At 24.9% G+C, this 23,016-nt stretch overlaps 9 protein-coding genes across 9 annotated transcripts; 5 read left to right on the forward strand and 4 right to left on the reverse strand.

Moving 5' to 3' along the window:
* Window positions 1-25: 25 nt before the first annotated feature.
* PNEG_02403 (hypothetical protein) lies at window positions 26-1,947 on the forward strand. The gene is made up of 6 exons (XM_007876218.1): window positions 26-134; window positions 181-256; window positions 300-449; window positions 493-634; window positions 679-1,188; window positions 1,230-1,947. The coding sequence occupies exons 1-6, from the start codon at window positions 49-51 to the stop codon at window positions 1,553-1,555; spliced, it is 1,290 nt and encodes a 429-aa protein (XP_007874409.1). The 5' UTR covers window positions 26-48; the 3' UTR covers window positions 1,556-1,947.
* Window positions 1,494-2,226, reverse strand: PNEG_02404 (hypothetical protein; the record flags this gene model as incomplete). The annotated part of the gene is made up of 3 exons (XM_007876219.1): window positions 1,494-1,643; window positions 1,691-2,008; window positions 2,058-2,226. The coding sequence occupies 3 exons, from the start codon at window positions 2,224-2,226 to the stop codon at window positions 1,597-1,599; spliced, it is 534 nt and encodes a 177-aa protein (XP_007874410.1). The 3' UTR covers window positions 1,494-1,596.
* A 396-nt stretch (window positions 2,227-2,622) lies between these two features.
* PNEG_02405 (hypothetical protein) lies at window positions 2,623-5,016 on the forward strand. The gene is made up of 10 exons (XM_007876220.1): window positions 2,623-2,742; window positions 2,786-2,828; window positions 2,872-2,945; window positions 2,994-3,660; window positions 3,704-3,729; window positions 3,776-3,906; window positions 3,953-4,318; window positions 4,365-4,811; window positions 4,856-4,903; window positions 4,950-5,016. Exons 1-10 carry the CDS (start codon window positions 2,628-2,630, stop codon window positions 5,007-5,009), a joined length of 1,977 nt encoding a protein of 658 aa, XP_007874411.1. The 5' UTR covers window positions 2,623-2,627; the 3' UTR covers window positions 5,010-5,016.
* A 132-nt stretch (window positions 5,017-5,148) lies between these two features.
* On the reverse strand, window positions 5,149-5,768 carry PNEG_02406 (hypothetical protein; the record flags this gene model as incomplete). The annotated part of the gene is made up of 3 exons (XM_007876221.1): window positions 5,149-5,368; window positions 5,417-5,690; window positions 5,739-5,768. 3 exons carry the CDS (start codon window positions 5,766-5,768, stop codon window positions 5,244-5,246), a joined length of 429 nt encoding a protein of 142 aa, XP_007874412.1. The 3' UTR covers window positions 5,149-5,243.
* A 965-nt stretch (window positions 5,769-6,733) lies between these two features.
* PNEG_02407 (hypothetical protein) lies at window positions 6,734-9,323 on the forward strand (the record flags this gene model as incomplete). The annotated part of the gene is made up of 6 exons (XM_007876222.1): window positions 6,734-6,883; window positions 6,929-7,291; window positions 7,344-8,459; window positions 8,505-8,924; window positions 8,968-9,035; window positions 9,080-9,323. 6 exons carry the CDS (start codon window positions 6,734-6,736, stop codon window positions 9,321-9,323), a joined length of 2,361 nt encoding a protein of 786 aa, XP_007874413.1.
* Window positions 9,324-10,449: 1,126 nt separating this feature from the next.
* Window positions 10,450-11,743, forward strand: PNEG_02408 (hypothetical protein; the record flags this gene model as incomplete). Its single annotated transcript, XM_007876223.2, has 3 exons — window positions 10,450-11,451; window positions 11,503-11,685; window positions 11,732-11,743. The coding sequence occupies 3 exons, from the start codon at window positions 10,450-10,452 to the stop codon at window positions 11,741-11,743; spliced, it is 1,197 nt and encodes a 398-aa protein (XP_007874414.1).
* A 38-nt stretch (window positions 11,744-11,781) lies between these two features.
* On the reverse strand, window positions 11,782-13,265 carry PNEG_02409 (hypothetical protein; the record flags this gene model as incomplete). The annotated part of the gene is made up of 6 exons (XM_007876224.1): window positions 11,782-11,851; window positions 11,902-12,010; window positions 12,050-12,230; window positions 12,274-12,391; window positions 12,432-12,687; window positions 12,743-13,265. 6 exons carry the CDS (start codon window positions 13,263-13,265, stop codon window positions 11,782-11,784), a joined length of 1,257 nt encoding a protein of 418 aa, XP_007874415.1.
* A 1,611-nt stretch (window positions 13,266-14,876) lies between these two features.
* On the reverse strand, window positions 14,877-19,282 carry PNEG_02410 (hypothetical protein; the record flags this gene model as incomplete). The annotated part of the gene is made up of 15 exons (XM_007876225.1): window positions 14,877-15,248; window positions 15,293-15,426; window positions 15,475-15,709; window positions 15,759-15,815; window positions 15,857-16,596; window positions 16,640-16,679; window positions 16,727-17,376; window positions 17,419-17,652; window positions 17,697-18,079; window positions 18,121-18,331; window positions 18,375-18,503; window positions 18,547-18,718; window positions 18,761-18,966; window positions 19,013-19,151; window positions 19,196-19,282. The coding sequence occupies 15 exons, from the start codon at window positions 19,280-19,282 to the stop codon at window positions 14,877-14,879; spliced, it is 3,789 nt and encodes a 1,262-aa protein (XP_007874416.1).
* Window positions 19,283-20,444: 1,162 nt separating this feature from the next.
* Window positions 20,445-21,586, forward strand: PNEG_02411 (hypothetical protein; the record flags this gene model as incomplete). The annotated part of the gene is made up of 5 exons (XM_007876226.1): window positions 20,445-20,544; window positions 20,588-20,623; window positions 20,673-20,819; window positions 20,860-21,120; window positions 21,165-21,586. The coding sequence occupies 5 exons, from the start codon at window positions 20,445-20,447 to the stop codon at window positions 21,497-21,499; spliced, it is 879 nt and encodes a 292-aa protein (XP_007874417.1). The 3' UTR covers window positions 21,500-21,586.
* Between the last annotated feature and the right edge of the window lie 1,430 nt (window positions 21,587-23,016).

The raw sequence follows: 23,016 nt of genomic DNA on the forward strand, positions 1-23,016 counted from the left end.
TATCGATCTTGATTCGGTTATCTTAAAAAATCTTAAAAAAATATTTTTATGATTGAAACAGCTCAACAATATTTAGTGAGCAGCATTCCGAAGCCAGAATGGAGGACTCAAGTATGGTGTAAGTCAACCTTAAGGTATAAATTTCTGTATTTTTTTTATATATATTCAAAGATATTAAAGTTACCCTGTTAATCCACATTTATCCATTGAGTCTATTACGGATATGCTTCTTAAAGCTCCGGGTGTTGTGCAAAAGGTATATTTTCTTAAGATTTTATCAAAGGAAATTAAAGTTGAAGGTTCCTTTTGTTTGGAATTTTATTGATAAACCTGTAGACGGTCAAATTTTCTTAGTATGGCTTTCTCCAGAATCAAGTATGCATCCGCCTCCAGATGGATTTCAATATATGGATTCAGAAAATTGTTATCGTATTGATATTGGGGGAAATGTATTTTTTTTTTTTTAGTTTTATAAGAAATTAATTATTTTAGACAGTAGAAATTTTTGAACATAAATATGGGTTTTATCCAATGACAGAGTCTCATACATCGCGTATTAGAAGGAGATTTAGACTTGTCAAGGGGGGGAATGATCAATTATGGCTTATTTATTATTTAAGATCTAGCGAAAATGGTATTTTTTTAGATGTTATAATTCAATATAAATTGAATATCTAGATCGTTTGGTTGTGAATAGTCATACAGCTACTCCTCAGCCTTCACGCACCTATCCTCTTCCTTTTATTCAAAATAAGCCGTTTTTATTATATGAAAGTACTACGCCGCAACCATCTCGATCTTATAACTCTGTCACATCTAATGTTCCAACAAGGCCTATGATGTATTATAATAATTTAACATCTGTTCAAGGAAATCAGAATTTTCAAAAACATCAATATACTAATCAATCTGGAGGAACACATTCTACTGCTACATATAATACGCAACCAAATATTCCTTTATTTTATGATTTAAAAAAAAAGACAAAAACAAATTCATCAGCTTCTACGGATCATGGATCATCAAATTTTCAAAATCCTTTATTACATCATTCAAAGGCAATATCAGAAGAGGAGGAACCACAAGGGGATGAATTGGATTTCTTAACACCTCGCGATATATCTATAGCACGTTACATGAGACACCATGATTGGATGGAGGAAATATTTAACAATACTTTTAAAATAAGTAAGAGCTTTTTAAGTAAAATTAGTTTTCTGATTTTAAAGGTAATATTTTATCATCTCCACTTTTTCCTAAGTCAGAAGATTATACAATTGAAGCTTTAAAAGAAAAATTATCTAATAATGAAATACAAACCATGAAAGATTTGCATGAAAAAAAAATTAATGAAATAAAATTTTCAAATGAAGCTATTTGGCTTAAAAATGCGATTAATGATTTAAATAATGCGCAAAATATGGAAGAAATTGCATCCGTAACAAAAGCCGTTGAAGAAAAGTTAAGAAAAAGTGTACAAAAAGTATCAGTAAAGGAAATATATATTAAAGAAACAAACAAGGAATTAGAAAATTCAGAAGTTTTTAAAATATAGAAATTGGGATCACATTCATACAAATATTACAGATTTTAAAATTATATAATAGTACGTGCTTGACGGGATAGCTTTGCTACATCCATTTCTACATTTATCATTGATTACATATATTACTACAACATTTATTCCTACCTAACTCCGAAAATCGCTCATTTGCTTCTAGTTGTGCCAAGTTTAGGCTTTCAAACATTTTTTTTGTATCTGCCTGAACACTTTCAAGTTCACTTTTCGTTATAACACTATCTTGTATTTTTTTCACATCTTTTTCTATCTTTTCTACTTGTTTTACGCCTTTAATAATAGAATCTGTCACATGCTGCAGTTCTTCTATAGACAAAAGAAGTGTATTTGATGCATATTGATATTCACTTATTAAATAATAATATCCTATTGCACTAGCAAGACTTGTTCCAATAAAAAATCCAAGAAATCCTCCACGGAATGAACTAACTATATTTCTTTAAATAAATCTTATATATTTCTCTCTAATGAAACCTACCTACTATTGAAGGTCGACTCATATTCATTGGACTATCAGGAGCTTTAATATCTGAATAGAATCGTATATTCTTATAAATAAATGAACATTTTCCCCTAATTAAACGTTTTTCAATGCCAATTAAGCCTTGATTGACATTCAAAAACCAATTCATCCTCTGCCATTGCATATTAATTTTTAGCGATTTTTTCGATTTCTTAAGAAATAAAATTAACCTTTTTCAATAAAGACAATTATTCTTATGCAAACCTTAATATTCCTTTAAATCTTTTGAATCAAATTTCTTAAGCTTTATTTTTATCATTTAGAGAAATATAATACTACTTTAAATGAAATTGCTTAAGAAATTATTAAATTTAAGGCATTTTTATTAAGTTTTCTAACGATCTTTATATTAACAGTCTTATATTCTAATAATAAAAATAGACAAGGACTATTAAGGGCTTATAAGATAGCATATATTAGGAACAATATGGTAGAATATCTTGGAATAACATAAGTATTTAATATAAATTGAAATTAAGATATAAAAGATTTAGAAAAGAAGATTAGTAAACGGATGAGAAAGATATGAAAAATCTTAAGAAAAAAACAATTAGAACGCATAAACCTGGTACTAAAAAAGATGGACTATTTGGCACGTTTTTCTTAGAATTGATATCATTTTTTTTTCCAAAGCATAATGGTAGGTCAAGAATTATAAGTGTTTGATGATAATAAATTATAAGGTTCAAATAAAAATGTTTGCATTTCATCGCCTGTAGATTTTAGGTAAGATATTATTATGATTTTTGGAATAAATTTAGTTTTAAAGGCATCTTGCTCATGCAAATAACAAAAAAGAAGCAATTGCTATTTATGAAAAATTCTCCTTTAATGTATTTGATGGTATTTAGGGAGAAATTATAGGATTTATTTTTTAATTTTTACATTTAGAATCAAAAAAAAATACGACAATGTCGATATTGCTTGATTCTGAAAATAAATCAGTACAGGAAAATGAATTACTTCCTCCTTTAAAAATGGGTCAAACACCTTTTATTCATTCGACATCTGAAACGCTTATTGTACCGTCTGAAAGTACAGTTATTTATCGGAACAATAAAAAAAAAGCATTATATCTAAGAAATATACTATTTCAACAGCCATCTTTAAGTACAATTGAAAAATCAGCAGCTACAAAAATATTTTTTGAAACATATTTTCATAATATTTTTAAAAAGCCAAATCCAAGAGAAGAAAGAAGAAAAAATCTAGAAATTCAATTAAAAAATCCCAAATTATCAGATAGAGAACGGGAAAGTCTTCGTCTTAAATTTAACAGGGAAGAAACAGAATATCTTCGATCTCTTCGCCAACGAGTAGACGCATCAAGTTTTGTTATTTTAAAAACTATAGGTCATGGGGCTTTTGGTGTTGTGAAATTAGTAAGAAAAAAGGATAATGGCATGATCTATGCAATGAAAATTCTTAAAAAAGCAGACATGTTGAAAAAAGGTCAAGAAGGGCATGTACGAGCCGAGCGCGATCTACTTGCTATAGCAAGTGATAATGGAAGCTGGACTGTAAAGTTATGTTATTCTTTTCAAGATCTTGCACATTTGTAAGTTTTTCTATTGAATTATATTTCTAAACTAAGATATAAGATATTTAGTTATGGAATATATGCCAGGCAAATAACGTTAAATTAATTGATATGTTGTTCTTATGCCCTATAGGAGGTGATTTGTTGAATTTACTTATCGTCAAAGATGTATTTCCTGAAGAATTTGCACGGTTTTATATTGCAGAAATGGTTCTTTGCATAGAGGAAATACATAAATTAGGATATATTCATAGAGATATCAAAGTAAAAATTGAATTTTAAAAACGAGAAAAAAAACTAATAATATCAGCCAGATAATTTTTTATTCGATAGACATGGTCATATTAAGATTTCTGATTTTGGTTTATCAACTGATTTATCGTGGTTACATGACTCTGCGTATTTTGAGCATCAAAGAGTATATCTTCTAAAAAAAAGTGGAATTAATATAGGAAATAGCATTAGCAAAAGAAAAGGTCTTAATATATTAACAATGCTAGAATTGCATGAAGATAAGGATACAGGCGATGGAATTCTTTCATGGAATGATGAAAATCGTCGAGAATTTGCATATAGTCTTGTTGGAACCAATAGTTATATGGCGCCAGAAATTATTAGAGGAGAAGGATATACAAAAAGCTGTGATTGGTGGTCTCTTGGAGTTATCCTTTTTGAGGTTTATCTAAATCATATTTTCTCTAAATATCTCTAATAATTAAAAGTGTCTTTATGGATTTCCTCCATTTGTTTCTAAAACCAAACATGCAACAAGAATGAAAATACTTAATTGGCGTCAAGCTTTACATTTTCCTACTACACCGTCAGTTTCTAAGGAAGCACAAGATCTAATTAAAAAACTTATATGTGATCATAAAGATCGTTTAGGCTCTAATTTGTGCAAAATTTATCCTAATTCTCTGAATACAATATCCGAATACTCTGCTTCTAAAACATATCATTATTGTTCTGATGCAGACGAAATAAAAACACATTCATGGTTTCGCAATATAGACTGGAACTCTTTGCATAAACAAATACCCCCATTTATCCCTAAAATTAAAAATTTAGAAGATACAAAATATTTTGAAGAACTTAATAAAGATGAAGTACTCCAATCTACTCTCGATATAAGTCATGATAAAATAAGAGATTCGCTTCTTAGAGACAAGGTAATTCATAATGCAACACATAGATATGTATGCTAATCTTATAGATTTATGGAGAACAAATACTTCAAATTCGCAAAAAACTAGCATTTAAAGTAAATATTTAAATATTTCTTCTGCTATTTTATCTTATAAAACCAGGGTTACACTTATCGAAGAAAACATATTCCTATAAATACCCAAAGCATAACTTGCAACTAACAAAAGACAAATAGCGACAATTGCATATTGCTATTAAATGTATCTATTTTATTACAGAAAACATAATTATGGAATATATATGAAAGAAGCAATGTTTTTTATAATACATTATTATACTATTTTATAAAATAAAAATTCACAATATTATCTAAGAAATATTTTATCTTTCGAAAAGACTTCCCTATATTTTTTATAATTCTATTAACTCTATATACTGTTTCCAACAATTTTTTACTAAAAATAGTTTTGCTTATACTTCCAAATCATATTTCTAAAATTCCTATGCGTTTCAGGAAGAAAAATAGTAGATGCAGCTAAAGAAATAAATATTGGCGTCATAAATCGAATTGTAAAAGAACCTAAAAACAATGAGGATCTACTTAAATATAATAATAAAAAATCCATACGTTTCCGTGTTAAAATCAATCCCGCCATTCCTGCGATCATTACATATATTCCTCCTGATATAATTTCTCCATTTGAAGGTACAAGTTCTTTAGTAAATTTTTCTACCTTATTTTCAATCCCAATCCATTTATCTATTATTTTCTCAATCTTTATTGATACATCTTTAACATTTTTTTCAAGTTGATTTCTACTTTGACGAATTTTTAATTGTAAAGTTGATGGAGGTATTTTAATTAATGTTACTTCATTTTCTTCTTTATTATATATAGGAAGCTAAACAAAAAATTAACAAAATCTTTATATATTTAAAGCAATATCCACTTTTTTATCTTCAAAAACTGATTCTGTCATTCAAAATAATTAAATTTTCTAAAAATTACAATTAAAAATTCTTAACCTTGACCTTAAGGAACTTGTATTCAAAAATATAGGGTTAGTATCGCTAAATTAATTTTAGAGACAAATATCTTAAAAGAGAATAGTTATTTACTGTTTTCATATTTAGTTAGAATACTATTTTTAGAAACATTTCCTTATTTATATTATTTTAACTATTAAAGATAATATAAAAATAAAAATAAGTGAATAATTTTTATTTCAACCTTTATTAATATATTTTGTTACTATAATTATTTTTATTTTTATATTTTAAAAATAAGATTATTAATTATTCTTTTTACACCTTAATTGGAATATATTATAAATACATAAATTATCTTAACCATAAATAATTTATTTCTCTTTTTTTAAATAACTCTTACATTTTAATATCTTTAATTAATTATATAATCAATTATTCCTAAACCGGTTTTTTAATGTTAAAAAAAGTTCCCAAAATTAAGTAAGTTTTTATCTTGAGTTATAAGATAATTATTTTTAAAAAAAAGAAAATGCGTATAAAGATTACTTCTCACACACTATTCAGAAGTTCTATAATGTAATATTTTTTTTAAACTAATACTGTAAAAATTAAGATTTTGTGGCTGGCATATAATGATTAATCACTAAAAATAAAAACCAATTGAGCCATATATTAGTATTTTTATAATAAGGAGGCATTTTCATTTTTAAAATTAATGAACTTTTAAAAAGCCTTAATAATATTTATATTAAATTAAAAAAGCCAGAAATATTTAAAGATCCAAAGTGAAGTTAATAGTTCTACATCTTTAAGGTATTATTAAAGCATAACCTTAGATAAGATATTATAAATTATTGGATCACTCAATATCAGAAATATATAGGCATTATTATTTCTCTTATATTAATAACATTTTTGGAAATCTAATTATATTATTTATTTATTACTATTTATTATGAAATTACCATATACATTTTTTATTCATCAAAATCATCTACACTTGTGTATAATCATGGTATTTTTTATAAGTTATATTTGGTCAATACCTATCATGGGTTATCCTAATTTAAGTTTAAGTAATACACGAACACCTAGATTTTCAGGGGTATAAATATTTAATATAATACATATTGATTTATAATTTATATAGATTCCTTCATTAGGATTTATGTCGCGTATTTTTGATTTCCTAAAGGGAATTATCAAGTATTTTGGTAAAGGTTATAATAAAGATGATACAAATACTACATCCTCTAATACAACAAAAATTGATGTCCTTACTCCTATTACTACTCGAGAACCTCTTTCATTATTTAAGTCTATGAATAGTACACTTTCTCCATTATCTATTCATGAGAATGACCTTAAAAAACCTATTCACACAAATAAATTTTATTCTAATTTTTATCTGGGTACTCAACGTTTTCCTTCATTTTTAGATCCCTATGTTCTTACATGGAATTATGGAGTCTATAGCGGAATAGCTGTTGCTCATTCAGACGATAACCAAAAGGTTTTGAGAAGCTTTGCGTTCTGCTGATTATAAAACATTAATTATTTTTTAGGTATTCGGAGAAGGCACCCCTCCTAAATATTTCTTTAACCCTCTTGGTGTTTATTCAGCAACTTTTACTGCTAAAGAATTAGAAAATGCAAGTCTTACATTAACTTCTCTTGATCAGATGTCTGTTAATGTAATTGTAAATCCTAGCAATTGTACAGAAAAAAAAATAGAAATGCCTTTAGTTAGAGGGATGGCTTACGTAACTGGAATTTATACGGATTTGACGCCTATTTTTACATCAGTTGTCGGATTTCGAAATATTGAAAAAAAGCAAATAGATGATTATTATAAATTTAAAGCAACTTTACACGACGGAAAAAAATGGCTTTTATATGTTTTTCCTAAAGAGAAATCTGAATTTAATTTTGAAATAGAAGGAGTAACATTAAAAGCAACCAATGGAACATTCAATGGGTTTATACAGCTTGCAAAAATACCAATCGATAACGATGACGCTGAAAGCATACTTGATGCTTCTGCTGGTACTTATGCAACAAAGATTTTATTGTCAGCATCAGTTTCAGGCAACACGGGCAGTTATACTTTTAGGTTTGAAACGCATGATTATAAAAACAACTCATTGCTTCATTTTGCTATGCCTCATCACATTGTTTCATTTGATAGCGATACAGCTTCTAGAAAAACTAATCTCTCTCTTCCAAGTCCAACTAATGGATTAATGGTTGCTTATACCGGGAAGTATTGGAATATGTTAGAGAATGATTTGCCTGTAAATATTAATTTTTTTCCATATTCGCCTTCAGCCAAAAAACCCTCATATTCAAAGGAAGCTTTAGAAATGATTAGGAAAGCAGCTATAGATGAAATTGCTCAGGATTTTTGCTTGCAAATAGACCCAAACAGTTACTATTTTTCTGGAAAAGTGCTTTCGAAATTTGCGTTATTATGCTTTTCTATTAAAAATATTCTTAAAAATGATACTCTTGCCGAAGAATGTTTAACAAAGCTTAAAGATTGTTTTATGCCATTTGTGAAAAATAGTCGCACTTATAAATTGGTTTATGAAAAAACATGGTTTGGAATTGTTACAGAACAAGGATTTGTAAAAGATAAATTGTCGGATTTTGGAGCGTCTTTTTATAATGATCACCATTTTGTAAGCTTTAATAGAATTTTAAAGATTTTGCTAATTTTTTTAAAGCATTACGGATATCTTATATTTACAGCAGCAATTATAGGATATCTTGATAAGAAATGGATCGAGGAAAATAAAGATTGGGTTATTGATTTAATACGAGATGTTGCAAATCCAGTCAATGATTCTTATTTTCCGGCTTTCCGTTATTTTGATTGGTTTGCGGGGCATTCTTGGTCTAAAGGACTATTTGAGTCAGGTGATGGCAAAGATGAAGAATCTTCATCAGAAGATTATAATTTTTACTTTGCAGTCAAGCTATTTGGCCATTCAATTAATGATACTGTTATAATATCCAGATCAAATTTAATGTTAGCTGTTATGAAGCGATCATTACTCACTTACTTCCTATACGAACCCTCGAATACTGTAATGCCTAAAGCATTTCTTTCCAATTATGTTGCTGGAATCAAATTTATGAATAAAGTATGTCAATTATGGCTTTATATTTTATTAATATTTGATTTAGATAGACCATTCTACATATTTTTCTCCAAGACCAGAGTGCATCCAAGGAATACATATGCTCCCATTAACGTATGTTTTTTTGAATATTTAATTTTTCTAATTTATATGTTTAGACCCATAAGTCCTTATATTCGAATACCATCGTTTGTTAGAAGTGAATGGGATAATAAATTGGCATCAATAGTTGATACCATTGAGGATGGATGGAAAAGTATTCTTTATGCAAATCTTGCTATTATTGACCCGAAAAAATCATATGAATTCTTTTCAATGAATTTCGATAAGAAGTTTCTTGATATAGGCTCTTCCTTGACATGGTATCTTGTATATTCATCTGCTTTTGCGAATTCGAAATAATTTATTTTTATTCGTTATGATCTAAAATTTGCAATAATTTTATATACTTTATAATTCATAACATATAATCATATATTTTATATATTTCTAATAATACTAATTCATAATTATTATTTACTAAACATATTTTGACTTTTTTCCAATTTATATTTTATTTACTATAATGTAGGTATTTATTTTATTAAGGTTTTTAAGGATTATTCACTATTAATATTTATATGGCTTATAAATAAATATTCATCAAATCCAATATTTAACGTTCTTTCTCTTCAAATATATGAATTTTTGAAGATATAACATATGTGCAATATTACGCTATAAAGTTAAAAAATTAACAAAACATATAATTTTCTTATTTAAAAAAAATATATTCCTTAACATATTTTTAATATTTAAAATATTTAAATAAAATTTATATTTTACATATTTTAAATAAATTTCTAAAATTCATTAAAAAATACCTTAAATATTATTTATAGTAAAAAGTATAAAATTTCTATTTGAAATCAACACTAAACAATTTTTAAAAAAATTTAAAAATTTAAAATTAAAATATTTTATCAACTATAAAAAAAATTCATTAATCACATAATTCATTTTTTACAATGATTGAAATAGAAAAACTAATGAATATTTCCTTTTCATTTATTTTTAGATAAATATAAAATCTTTAAAATAAATATAAAAATATTATTTTTTATATTTCAAAAAATCTAAAAAAACTAATATTAATTTTTAAATAACAATAATAGTTCACATTTAAGAAAATACTATAAAATCTTGATTTAAATAACATTATTTCGCGTAGTAAAATTATAATTTATACTAGCTTTCATATTATTTTTAATATTTTTCATTTCATATTCTATTTATACATATAATTCTATTAAAATTTACCATTCTTTTTAAATGGAACATAATATAATAAATTTTTAATAGACTTTTATAAACATTTCTATGTTTTAATTTTATTTTAAAAATATAGAGAACTATAAAAAACCTTGGTAAATAATTTCAAATGATCGGTTTTACAAAAGTATTTAAATATTTAGAATATTTTAATATTCTTTGAATAGAGTATTTTATACAAATCATTTCTTTTTAACTAAGTCTAAGTAATATAAAAATGTCTTTAGAATCTTCAAAAAGGTCACAGCCTGTAGATGAAGAAACAAAATATGAATTATCGACTAAACGTCAGGCTACATTAGATAAAATAGAATTAGCAGATGAAACACAGATCATAACGCTTAGAGGAATTATTTCTGGACGGGACGCTACAGCAATTATTGAAGAAAATGGGGAAAATATAAGACTTTTACAAGAAAAAACAGGTTCTCAAATACATTTAAGTGAAAATGTTCTTGGGTCAATTGAAAGGATTTTAACATGTACTGGAACAGCAAAATCAGTTGCCAAGGCATTTTCACTTATTATTCGGCTCTTACACAATGAAGATTTAGATACAATTTCAAGTCCTAATGATAAGCCTCACAGAATTCGTCTTGTAATTCCACATGTTCTTATAGAACATATTATTGGAAAACATGGCTCTAGTATTAACGAAATCCAAAAGATTTCAGGGGCACATATGAGCGCGTCAGATATTCTTCTTCCTTTAAGCACTGAAAGGACATTGGTTATATATGGCATTGCAAGTGCTATATATACAGCTATTTTTCATGTTGCTATAGCTCTTTTTCAACAAGCAGATCGTATGGTGAATTTGCAAACATGTATGTATAGTCCACTAAGTATGCATGGTGGCTATGGTTATCCCATAACGTTCCAAAGAGTTTTACCTAATGATACCATGTTAACACCGGCTAATCCATACGGAGTTCCTCCAAATATTTCTATGCAGCAAAATTATCAAACGTCTAATTATATGCCTGCTGATCCTCAAGCTATAGCTGCATATAATATTCAACAACAGAACCAAGTAAATTCCCATAATACTCAGCAAGGGCAAACACTGCAATTTCCTCAACAATTACAACAACTACAACAGCCGCAATCACAACAATCACAACAATCACAACAATCACAACAATCACAACAATCACAACAATCACAGCCGGCACCTGGTCAGCCAATTACTCAACAAATATTTATTCCAAATGATATGGTATTATTTTTTAGTGTATTAGAAATTTATGTTAATTTTCATTTTTCACAGGTTGGCGCAATAATTGGCAAAGGAGGGACAAAAATCAATGAAATTCGTCAGCTTTCCGGCTCCCATATAAAAATTAATGAACCTGCGGATAATTCAGCAGAAAGACTAGTAACTATAACAGGAACACCAGAATGTAATCAAATGGCATTGTATATGCTTTATTCTCGTCTGGAAAATGAAAAGGTGAAAAATTAATATTCAAAATAGCCGTTTTAATATATGAATATAGCATCGCATTTAAATGTACATAAAAAAAATATAGTTTATATATTAATTTCTTTATTTACATCTCTTTTCAATAAGCGATGCACGATCGCCTTCTTCGTCATATTCTTTCTTAGATATCCATCTATAAAATTACTATTAGAATATATTAATTTCAATAAACTAAAAAAATACAATTGATGAAATGTCCCTAAACTAGCCAAAATACTTCCTCCTAGCCATGATGCATATTTTCGTTCTACAGTATTTCCTGAGGCATTAATTTTAATTCGACTTCCTGGTGCTATAGCAAATTAAAAACTTTCAATGTCGTTATCCTTACCTAGAAGTTGAAGTTCTGTTAAAACACGATCTCCAAACCCTTGTATTAAAGACGTCCCTCCTGTTATAATAATATTTCCTAGAAGTGTCGCTCGAATATCTGTATCACATGCCATTGCACTATTGTAAAGCAATTGAGCTAAAGACATAGAATTTTCTGGTGGTATTATTTCTGGAAATTCCTATATATTTTTTAAAAAGAAGCATTGAATAGCTAAATCCTACTGTGGCTAAGAATGAAGGATTAAATAAGACTTCAGGAACTTTATATCGATCAATATCAATTAAAAGATTATAGCCATCAGGAAATTCAAAAGCTTTTGCTGGTCGAGATGATGGTATTCTAAAAAGATTAAATATTTGAAAAAAAAAAAAAATATTACGATTCGCTTAATGATTTTTCAAAAACCTGGCAAATACTTTCTTTAAATTCTTGCATAACACGATCCTGTTGAAAAACATGAAAACTGTCGCGAATATCCAAAAATTTACGTAATTCAGCACGGGAAGGAGCCTCTATATCCACAGGAAGCTTTTTTTTAACCATATAATGAGGAACAATAGGAATATTAGCTCTAGAAAAATAAGCACGAGCTTGAGCAGATAAATAATTTCCCGCAATATTTTGTTTCATAACACCTATATATATATATATATATATAACTAGCCCATCCGTAATATCAAGATATTTTACCTCTTTTTAAAACAAGGCCGTCATAAATAGGAGTAACAGATGCTACTTGGGCACCGACATCAAGAATCAATGCTGTAGATTTGCCATTAGCAAAAGATGCACATACTGCATTTTTTGCAAGATAAAATGCAGGAGATCCAAACTTTTCAAATACAATTTCCATAGTTTTTTCCCGATTTTTAGGAGGGTTCCAGCTCGGCTCAGTTACAAGTAACGGATGCTCAGTTGGATCAACTCGTAAACTTGTCTTTATTGCATACAACCATATTTGCGATGCAATGTCCCAATCATGTACAATTCCCTCTAGCATAGGATTTTTGATTTCCATTCCAGCTCTAGGCGCATGTATAGAATTATCTCCAAATACTATTTCTGATCTATTATTTTCTACTAAAAGACCATAACTGCTTTCTATAACACATTTTGGAGTATCTTCACCTGCATAACCCGCGCGAGTATGTTGAGATCCTGGATCCAAAACAATTGCAGAGATTTCATCTCCTCCATATATTTGTGTTGTCATTTCTTTAATAGTTTCTAAAAATTAAATTCTAAATCTTTAATTTATATAAAAACAAACAAGAATAGATAAACTTTTTTTAATAAAAAATAGCTAAAAAGCCAGTAAAATTAAGTTAATAAAGTTTAATAATTTTATAAAATTTTTGTTATAAAATACTATAACGTAACATAAATACAAAAATTAACAAAATATAATTATGGCTTTTTAAAATAGTTTTAAATATAAATTAAAAAATTACAGAAACACTTAAAAATGTAATCAAAATTGAATAAAAAATGTATATATAATATACTTATAATTTCTTGGAAATATTTTTTCATAAATACTCATTTTTCAGCTATTCAAGACAATTTCTAAAATTTCGTTTAAATATTTAAATTTTAATACAATACAGATTATATTAAACATTTCAGTGATTAAAATTTTTATAATTTCACTTATTAAAATACGAAATTAACTTGCATTTTTTCATTTATTGATATTCATTTATTGAAAATATAATGTTATATATTTTAAATTTTATAAAATAATATATTTATATTCAGTTTTACATGATACATTTAAAAAATTTAAAATTACAATTTTTTATTTTCTGAAAATATATTAAAAAAATCCTGCAATATTTATTTTTAAACTTTTTTTTGAAATTTTTACATAATAGATTAGTATTCATAGTAAAGTTGCAATTTTTTTAAAAATAAAGATTAGATTTTAATGATTAATCCTATATCATTTCATGTTAAATATATTTAGAAATAAAAAATATTTTAAATTATTTAGAAACACATTTCATTTTATTATAAAATAATTTTCATTTTTGAAATCATTAAATTATAATTTTTAACTACATATTATTTATTTTTTATATTTTTATGAAAAAATATTAAAAATTATTTTTTTTACAACTTGTTTAAAATTAAAATTTACAGATTAATATTCATTATAAAAGTATGCAAAACATTGTTAAGTTTATTTACTTATCGTTTATATAAAACAAATATTTGTCATTAAGTAAAATATATTTAATATATTTTCAAAATATAACTAAAGAATTTGATATATTTTAACTGTAAATATTTTTTTAAGTATCTAAATTATTTTTAAATGCTAATTTTTTTAATATGAAAATCTTTATAATTTTTATTTAAAATATTAATATTAAAAAGCATGCTCAATATAATCATAACTATAATATTAAAAACATACGCAAAATATAAAACAAATCTCTAATTTTATATAATTACATTAATTCCTTACCAAATATTTTTAACTAATTTTCATAAAATTTCTAACCTGGAAAATTATTTAACAAAATTGCTTACAATAATTTAAGCAAATTAATATAATTCATTATTAATTTTATCATATTTTACAGACTAAATCTATAATATAAATATTATAGCTTCTATTATTTATACTTATTACTTAAAAAGTTCATTTTTATTTAATACATTTATAAAAATCATATTTTTTAAGACAATCCATTTAAAAATTTACTAAATCTTCAATAATATATATATATATATATATACCTAATTTCCACAATCCTATTTAATCGAAAATTTAATACAAAAGTAGAAACATAAAACATCCCTATAAATATTTTTATATTTAGTCATAAATAGTTGTATGTAATGGGTTTCTTTCTCTCATTAGTTCCTTTAAAATAATTAGAAACTTATCCTTTCGTAACATATCTGCAGTAATAATAGACAACATATTTTCCGAAAAAGATAAATTTTTGCGTGTTTTACTTTTTATATCTTTTGTTTTTAGAAAAAGGTCAGTTTTCAGCCTTTTGAATTCAAATTCTAGATTATTTGTTTCATTCATACTTTGCTGAATTAGAGAATTAATTTTTCCCAAAACTTTTTTAATTGATTCTAAGGAAGGCAATTTAATATTACCATTAGTCTTTCCAGCAAGTTTTGCTTTATATAATGCGAAACCCTCTTCTGCTTTCCATAAATAATTCTCAACATTCTACAATATTATTAATATATATTTCTTAAATAACAAATTAATACTTGACATATTTTTCGTAATTTTATTTGATTTTCAAGGTGTTCTGATCCTAATTGCCGAACCTTAATCATCCGTGTAAATTCATGATCTGTTCTTGCTCTGATAAATCTAGATACTTCTATATGTTTTGCTTCTACTAATAATATATAAATTCTCGAGAGTAATCTTTCAAAAATATACTAACATTTAATAAAGGTTTTTTTAAGAGATTTTATGATATCAAGATTTGTATCTTCTATTTTTTGAAAATTTGAAATATCATTTAATAAATCAAATATCATTTTTCCCATTCGTGGAATTTCTTCTAACTTCCATTCTTCAATATGTCTCCTGAATATACAAACAGAATCATTCTCTACGCTATTATTTTCCTTTTGATCTTCTATAAATAGACTTAGCCTTTCAAGATTTTCTTGAATCTACAATTTTATATAAATTTATGCAAATCTTTAAAACTATTATACTTACAATATTTAATTCATTATCCATCTGTCTACATATTATATCAATTTCCTTAAAAAGGCCCTTATTTAATTAATAATCATTCTTTTCTAAAAAATATTTACCTTTTCTTTACTTTGAGCTTTCAATGCTTCACTCATAGAAAGTAATGGTTTCAATTTTATCATATATTGATTTTTAAATAATGGAGACCTTTTAGCTGTATCATCATGAGTTTCATCAACAATATTCTTCGATGGAGTTTTGATTTGAGAAAGATCAAAAGAAATTTCATCATCATTTTTAAATTCAAAAGCATTCAAATCATTAGAAAGAAGTGTAGAAGATGTATTGAGTAATGCATTGAAATCTTGTGATTTTGAATGATTATATGCTGTTTGTTCTGAATTATCTTTAAGATTTTTATGTAAATTATCATTTGAGAAATCAATACTTCTATTTCGACTCGATAGGGGTGGAGATGCAGTATCAAGTTTTTCTTCATTATTTTCGTGCAAATTCTCTGTAATTCTGAAAATATCCTGAGATTGTAAATTCTTATTAATATCATAAATAGCAGATTCGTTTGAAGATACATTAAAACTATCTTTCGAAACATTTCCTTTCAAAGACAATAGATGTTCAGGAAAAAAATCTGATGACGAAGGTTGTTTTTTTTTATTATTATCTTTAGGAAAATCAAAATCATGGCCAAATATTTCATTTTTATTATTTTGATTAAATTCATTTTTTTCATAATTTTCATCTTTAATAACATCATTATGAGATATGTTATCCGAAAGAACAGGTAAATCCGCACTTCTAGAAGAAAGCTGATAGTTTTCATGCAATTCACTTATATTTTCTGATAATTTGTCAATCTTATCAAAAAAAAATAAATAAAATACCATTCTTATCTTTAAAAAAAAGACCCGTAACTGTTTTTTCCTAAAAAAAATATTAAACAACTTATGTAATTCAGTAGTAAAATCTACTTTTGTTTCAATTTTATCATTATTTTTAAATCGGAAAACGCCAGAACTGCTAGAAAAAGATACGCGAGCGTCTGAACTTCCAATTTCTCTTTTTATCTGATTCTCTTGATCAACAAAAAAAGAACCGGAAAGAGTTTTTTCCTGTACTGTTAAAGATGACAAACTAGGAACTTTAGAATCTGAAAAAAAAGAAAGTTCTTTTCCAAAAGAAATAAAAGGTGACGATATTTTTGAAGAAAGACTTGAGGCATCAAGTGACTGAGGCTGACTATTCATAAAAGTATTCTTTTCATTATTATTAAAACATTTCTCAATTTCTCCATAAGAATTATCATGTGTTTCAGACTCTTTATTCGAAATACAATCTATTTTATCCTCTAAAATACTTTCATTTTTCATCTCTAATGCATCTTCAATATCATCTTCATTTTGAAACCTTGATGAATCTGAAAATGAAAATAAAGGTGTCGATTTACTAAAAATAGATTCCATCTTATTTTCAGATGTCCCTGATGAATTCTGGACTAATTTTCCAAAAGGGGATTCATTATCAGATTTAATCAAAGATGCAAAAGATGCAAAAGACGATGGTTTAATAGCTTGAGATACATTATTAAAAAATTTTTTCCCAAATGCTATATTCTGGACACCTGAAAAATTAGATTGTTAGTATTTATATACTACGATAAAACCTGTATTTTCAGAAGAACCAAACAGAGGATTTCCAAAAACAGGTACTCCAAAAGCTGGTTTTCCGAAAGAAACACCGAAAGAAACAGAATTATTAGCTATTGACCCAATTGTCTGTGAATTTAGTGTATTTTCAAATACAGGTTTTGAGTTTAAAACAGGCAAACTTGGTACAAGCATGGGCTTAAAACCAAAACCAAATTCTTTTGCAGTTTCAACAGCACTTTGATTAAAACCTAAATAAAGTAAACACTCAAAATAAACTAAATTAAATCAATACATATGTCAGATGTATTTCCTTTGATGGGGCAAATAAAATCATATGTTCTACCTGCTCTTATTGCATCTACATAAAGAACATAATATCCAGTTAAAAGGTAATCATTATTAAGAATATAAAGAATAGGAAGAGGAGGTCCTTCCTTTGGTTCTTCACTTGGAAATAATGGTTTCTCAATATTTTGAGATAAAGTGAAATCAAGTGCAATACCAATAGGAGAAGTATCACAATCGTTTAAAATAGAATATGGTAAAGAAACTCTACGAGTTTCGTTAGATATAGTCAGTGTCTTCCATATTAAATCATCCTTATTGCGAACGACTATACCAACATCTGCACTCGCTGTTGCTGCAACAATAACAAAGCTTTTTAGGTTAGGCTCCCTAAAATCAATTAAAAAGTTTTAATAATAGTACTAACAAACCAATTTTTAAGATATCTAATAAAATGATGATCAATCCTACTAGTTAAACCAAAAGGTGGACTAGGATCTACAAGTTTTCCATAAGTGATAATTCCATTATGCTCTCTAGTAATTATAAAAATTACATAGTCATGTTTCAAATCTTCTGTAGGTTTGTAATCATTATAAACAACAAAAAAAACATGATTTTCTAACCATAAAATAGAACTTACTATTACTTTTAATACTATAATACTTAAATTTAAGGAAATCACCATAATATGCATCATTCAATGATTTCGGCTTATTAATAACTGCCTTTAATGATCCATCTGGAGTATATTGAACCAGTTTCCCTTCCGATGTTCCACAGACTATTTGTTTACCTTTTTGAGACCATGAAACTTCTTAAATTAAACAAATTTCATACATGATAAATGTACTTACATGAAGTTATATTATTTACCAAAGGTTCTGAAATACTTCTTTGAGAGAAATTAATTAAATGAAGATTGCCAAAAAAAGTCAATACTGCAACCATATTGCTATTTATTGGATTGGGAAGAATATCCTTAATATTTTCAACTTGAAATATAAATTCTGGCTCAAGAGAATTATTCTAAATTTTTTAAAATATATTTCAATCAATATAAATAAATACCTTTTGAAACAATTTTTGTGTACAGTAAAACATAATTTCATTTTCCTCAGTGACTACAATCAAATATTTTTCATCGGCACAAAAAGAAACATTTATAATTTTTTTTTGCAAATGTATTATTGATAATGGATTGTGTTCTACTATCTTTTTGACTATATTACCTTTTAAACTTTCTCTTAAAGATTCAGTTGTTCCAAAAGCAAATCCTATAAAAATCAGCCGTAGTTTTTTAATCAATAAACCTTTATAAACCTGAAGGAATTCCTATAGCATAATAACCATTCTTATTCCCAATACATAATAAAGATGCATTATATCTAGGTGTTTGATCTGTAAAATTTTTTTCAATTTGTATATAAGCATTATGTTGTAGAGATAAAAAACCAAAGTTCTAAAAATAAATTTAGAAATAATATTCAAGACATTTTAACTAACATCCGTATCCAGTTCTTCTAATTCAACATATATTTCATTGGAAGGTTGTGAAATTGAAGTATTAAGAAAAGAAAATGAATTTAACATGATAAACTTCAAAATTAAGTAAAATTTTTATAAACTACTTAAAATAGTTTAAAAAGGTTGTTTTTTTATAAATTACAACATAATCGTAAATAAAAATAAAATATTTAAATGATTTAATTTTTTTAATGTACGTTTTTTTTAAAGAATTTATAAAAACTTCATGATTTAAATTTCATCCATATATATTAATAATATTAAATTTAATATAATTATTTCTTAATATTAATTTCTAAAAGAATAACACGGACGTTTTATAAAACTAAATATCCTCAATATTATGGATTAAGTTTAGTAAAAAAAAATTATTACCTTTAAAGTCAAATTATTACCATGCAGTTTTAGAATTTATACTTGTATACTAATATAAAAAAATAATGGCTTAATATTTTTTATATTAAAAAATATTATATATTATCTTAATATAAAACCATTTCACTAAAAAATTAGACAGCATAAAATTATAATTACAAAATTAAACTATAACAATTAAATTATAAAAATATATATACATTATATCTCAATAAAAATTTTTACCTATTTATTTAAAACAATAATCAATATTTAATATATATTCTAATACATTTAAAATACGTTCTAGAAAAAAATCTAGTTATAAAAAATTAGGGATATTTTTTTAACTAAAGTTCTAGAAAAATATTTCATATATACCCTATATATATAGGTATATCTGTGCACATTAAACATATTAATATAGATATTAGCTATTTATAGATATAATTTATTAATAATATATTGTTTATTGAAATATTTTTATATGAATAATATTACTTTTCACATTGGTAATAATTTAATTTCAAGGACATAATTCTCATTAATTTTAGAAGAAATTAACAAACATTATTTAAATTAAGGTTCTAAAATATTAAATTAGCCGGTATTAATAAAACTCGTTTATATTTGCATTTTATAATTTTAAGGAAATAGTAATGTAAACTAAAATTACATTAATATAAAGAATTTTGAACTACATTAATATAAACAATTTAAAATTAATAAAATATTATACTAATTTAGAAAGTTATTTTTAAAAAATTAACTGAATTATGAAAATCGAAAGTTGGGTAAATCTTCCCCATAGTATAAAATAAAAAATCTATATAACTATATCTAATGTTTGCCAATACATAGAAAATTTAAAATAATGAAAAACATTATATTTATAACTTTTGCTGGGTACATATTAGTATTTTTTAAATTTATTGATACAATTTATGCTGCACCAAATTATATTTCCGATGATTGTAATCTTATCTACTCTAAATTATTTATCATTAAATATTCTAGATAAAGAACATAAGAATAAAATTTACCAAATAAACAGTAAGTTTTAACTGTCTTTGTGATTATTGAATTATTCATATATATCTAGATCACTTTAGTGACGCAAGCTCTTTATATAAATCAAATGATAATCTGAATTATCAGAAAAAGAGTGATCAGAAAGAGAGTGGTTTATATCATCCAAGATCACAATTTAAGGATACTTGTAAAAGTGTTACTTTGAAGGCTAAGAGCGGTATATTCCATCATTTGTATTTATTTATTAACAATTATAGAAGATACTAAAAAATGTGTATTAGATAAATTAAAAAAAACACGTTGTGTTGACACTGATATACTTTGTTTATGTGATTCCAAAGCTTCACATAGAGTAATTCAAGATTGTTCGGAATTTCCAAAATATGATCTTACGTTTGGGATTTACTTTGATAAACTTTGTTTTTCAGCAGCTTTAGAACTTGATTGTATCTCTCCTCCTGACCCTTCTTTTCCAACAGTTATATGTAAAGATCTTTTTGAAGGGTCTGGACTTGATGGTATATAAGTTTATTTGTATTTTTCTTTAATTTAATATAATTAGAAAACGCGAGAAATTGTATGAGAAAAGCAGTTAAACATTCTATGTGTAAAAATATTAGTTATATATCTTGTTTATGTGATTCTAGATCTTTTAGTTATGAAATTAGCGAATGTATTAAGGATCCTTCATTTGGAAAGAAAGTTGGGACTTTTTTAAATACTTTATGTAGGACGCCAAGCTTACTTCCTGGATGTTCTCATTCGCAATTTTTACCTCAAGTAATAGAAAATGAAGAGAACACTGGGGAAAGACTTTATAAAATTAAAATGAAAGAAATAATATTTTTAATGCTTGGAATAACTATACCCATCAGCTTAAGACTTATGGAAATATAAAAAAAATATAATTCGATTAATAAAAGGTATATTCTATGTTTATAAAATTTCTGATATGTTTAAATATTTTATCTTTCACAATTCAATTCATGACTATTTTATTATAAATTTAATTTTTTATAATATTTATAATGTTAATATTATAATTAATATATAAATGCTAATGAAAACTAAAATATATAAAATATTTTTTAATTTAAAAATGAAATTAAAATCTATATCTAATTTCTTTGAATTAAAAAAACAGATATTTTACAATCTTTATGAGTTCTTTCAATACAGATCAATATATTTTGTTTTAGAAAGTAATTAACATACAAAATAAAAAAAAATAAAGTTTGAATAAGAACTAGGTAAAATATTTTATATTTTAGTAATTAAACTATACAGATTGTATATATTTTACCAAAAACATCTTAAGAATAAAATCAATATTCACTATACATATTTAATATTTTTAAAAGACAAATTAAAAATTAACTTTTAAAAATTAAAAAGATCTTTTTAAATATTATTTCATTATAGAATAAATTATTTATTTTTATAAAATAACTTGATAAAAAAAATCAATAAAAAATCATAATTAAAAAATTAAAATATAAAGCTATTAAGAAATACACAGATGAGCAGAAAATATATAAATTATAAAAAATATCAAAAATATAAAAAGAGATAAGATTAACAAAATTTATAAAACAAATATAGATAATAACACAATTAATTAGATAATAATATTGAAAAAATTAAAAAAAAACATAACAAAATAAAAAAAATAATTTTTAATATTGAAGTATTACTAACGTCTATTAAGTTACATAGAATATAATGAAATTAAAATTAAAACTGAAGTTTCATAAATTTAAACGCTCAAGTTCTAAATTTATACTTTAACAAAATCCTAAGAGAATAAAAGTTCTTTATAATGACTAAATTTTTAAATAATAATTTTAAGATATATTTTAAATAATAGTTTTTTAAATTTTCTACTTTATGGAATAGATTTTCTTAGAACCTAAAAATAAAATTTTTTAAATGTTTAAAATCGCATCTAAAGAAATAAAACTTTTAGACAAAATACAATAGAAGTGAATAAAAATTACTAGAAAAAACAGTAAAGTTAAAATAAATCAACATATCTTAAAAAAAATATTCTAACACAAAATAAAAACATAAATATAACTTAAATACATAAAAATCTACTAGAAAACATTTAAAATAATAACCAAAAATCAACGCCATTTTCATATTATTTACTTTCCACTTCTATCTGAAATTTATCAGTTTTAATTTTAAAAACGTTTAAACTTGAAATTTTCAAATGTTGATATCCATAACAAAAATGATTATCATTATTATTTATAAAAAAAAGTATCCAGACTTATATTTCTTATGAATATATCGTTATTTATAAGAAATATCATTTTAAATTATCTTTATTTTTTTCTGTTTAAAATTTGTTAAATTTTTATTAGATCAAGAATTAGAGAATTTCAAGATTAATGCATAGATAAAATCTA

This window comes from Pneumocystis murina (assembly GCF_000349005.2).
Source record: "Pneumocystis murina B123 chromosome Unknown supercont1.13, whole genome shotgun sequence".
Lineage (NCBI taxonomy): Eukaryota > Fungi > Ascomycota > Pneumocystomycetes > Pneumocystales > Pneumocystaceae > Pneumocystis > Pneumocystis murina.

Excerpts from the sequence above, each read along its gene's own strand:
- PNEG_02403 (XM_007876218.1), top strand. The coding sequence starts at position 49 with ATGATTGAAACAGCTCAACAATATTTAGTGAGCAGCATTCCGAAGCCA. Across the intron at positions 135-180 it reads TGGTGTAAGTCAACCTTAAG|TTACCCTGTTAATCCACATT; the intron begins GTATAAATTTCT and ends AAGATATTAAAG. Across the intron at positions 635-678 it reads TTTAAGATCTAGCGAAAATG|ATCGTTTGGTTGTGAATAGT; the intron begins GTATTTTTTTAG and ends TTGAATATCTAG.
- PNEG_02405 (XM_007876220.1), top strand. The coding sequence starts at position 2,628 with ATGAAAAATCTTAAGAAAAAAACAATTAGAACGCATAAACCTGGTACT. Across the intron at positions 3,907-3,952 it reads ATATTCATAGAGATATCAAA|CCAGATAATTTTTTATTCGA; the intron begins GTAAAAATTGAA and ends TAATAATATCAG. Across the intron at positions 4,904-4,949 it reads GCAAAAAACTAGCATTTAAA|GGTTACACTTATCGAAGAAA; the intron begins GTAAATATTTAA and ends TTATAAAACCAG.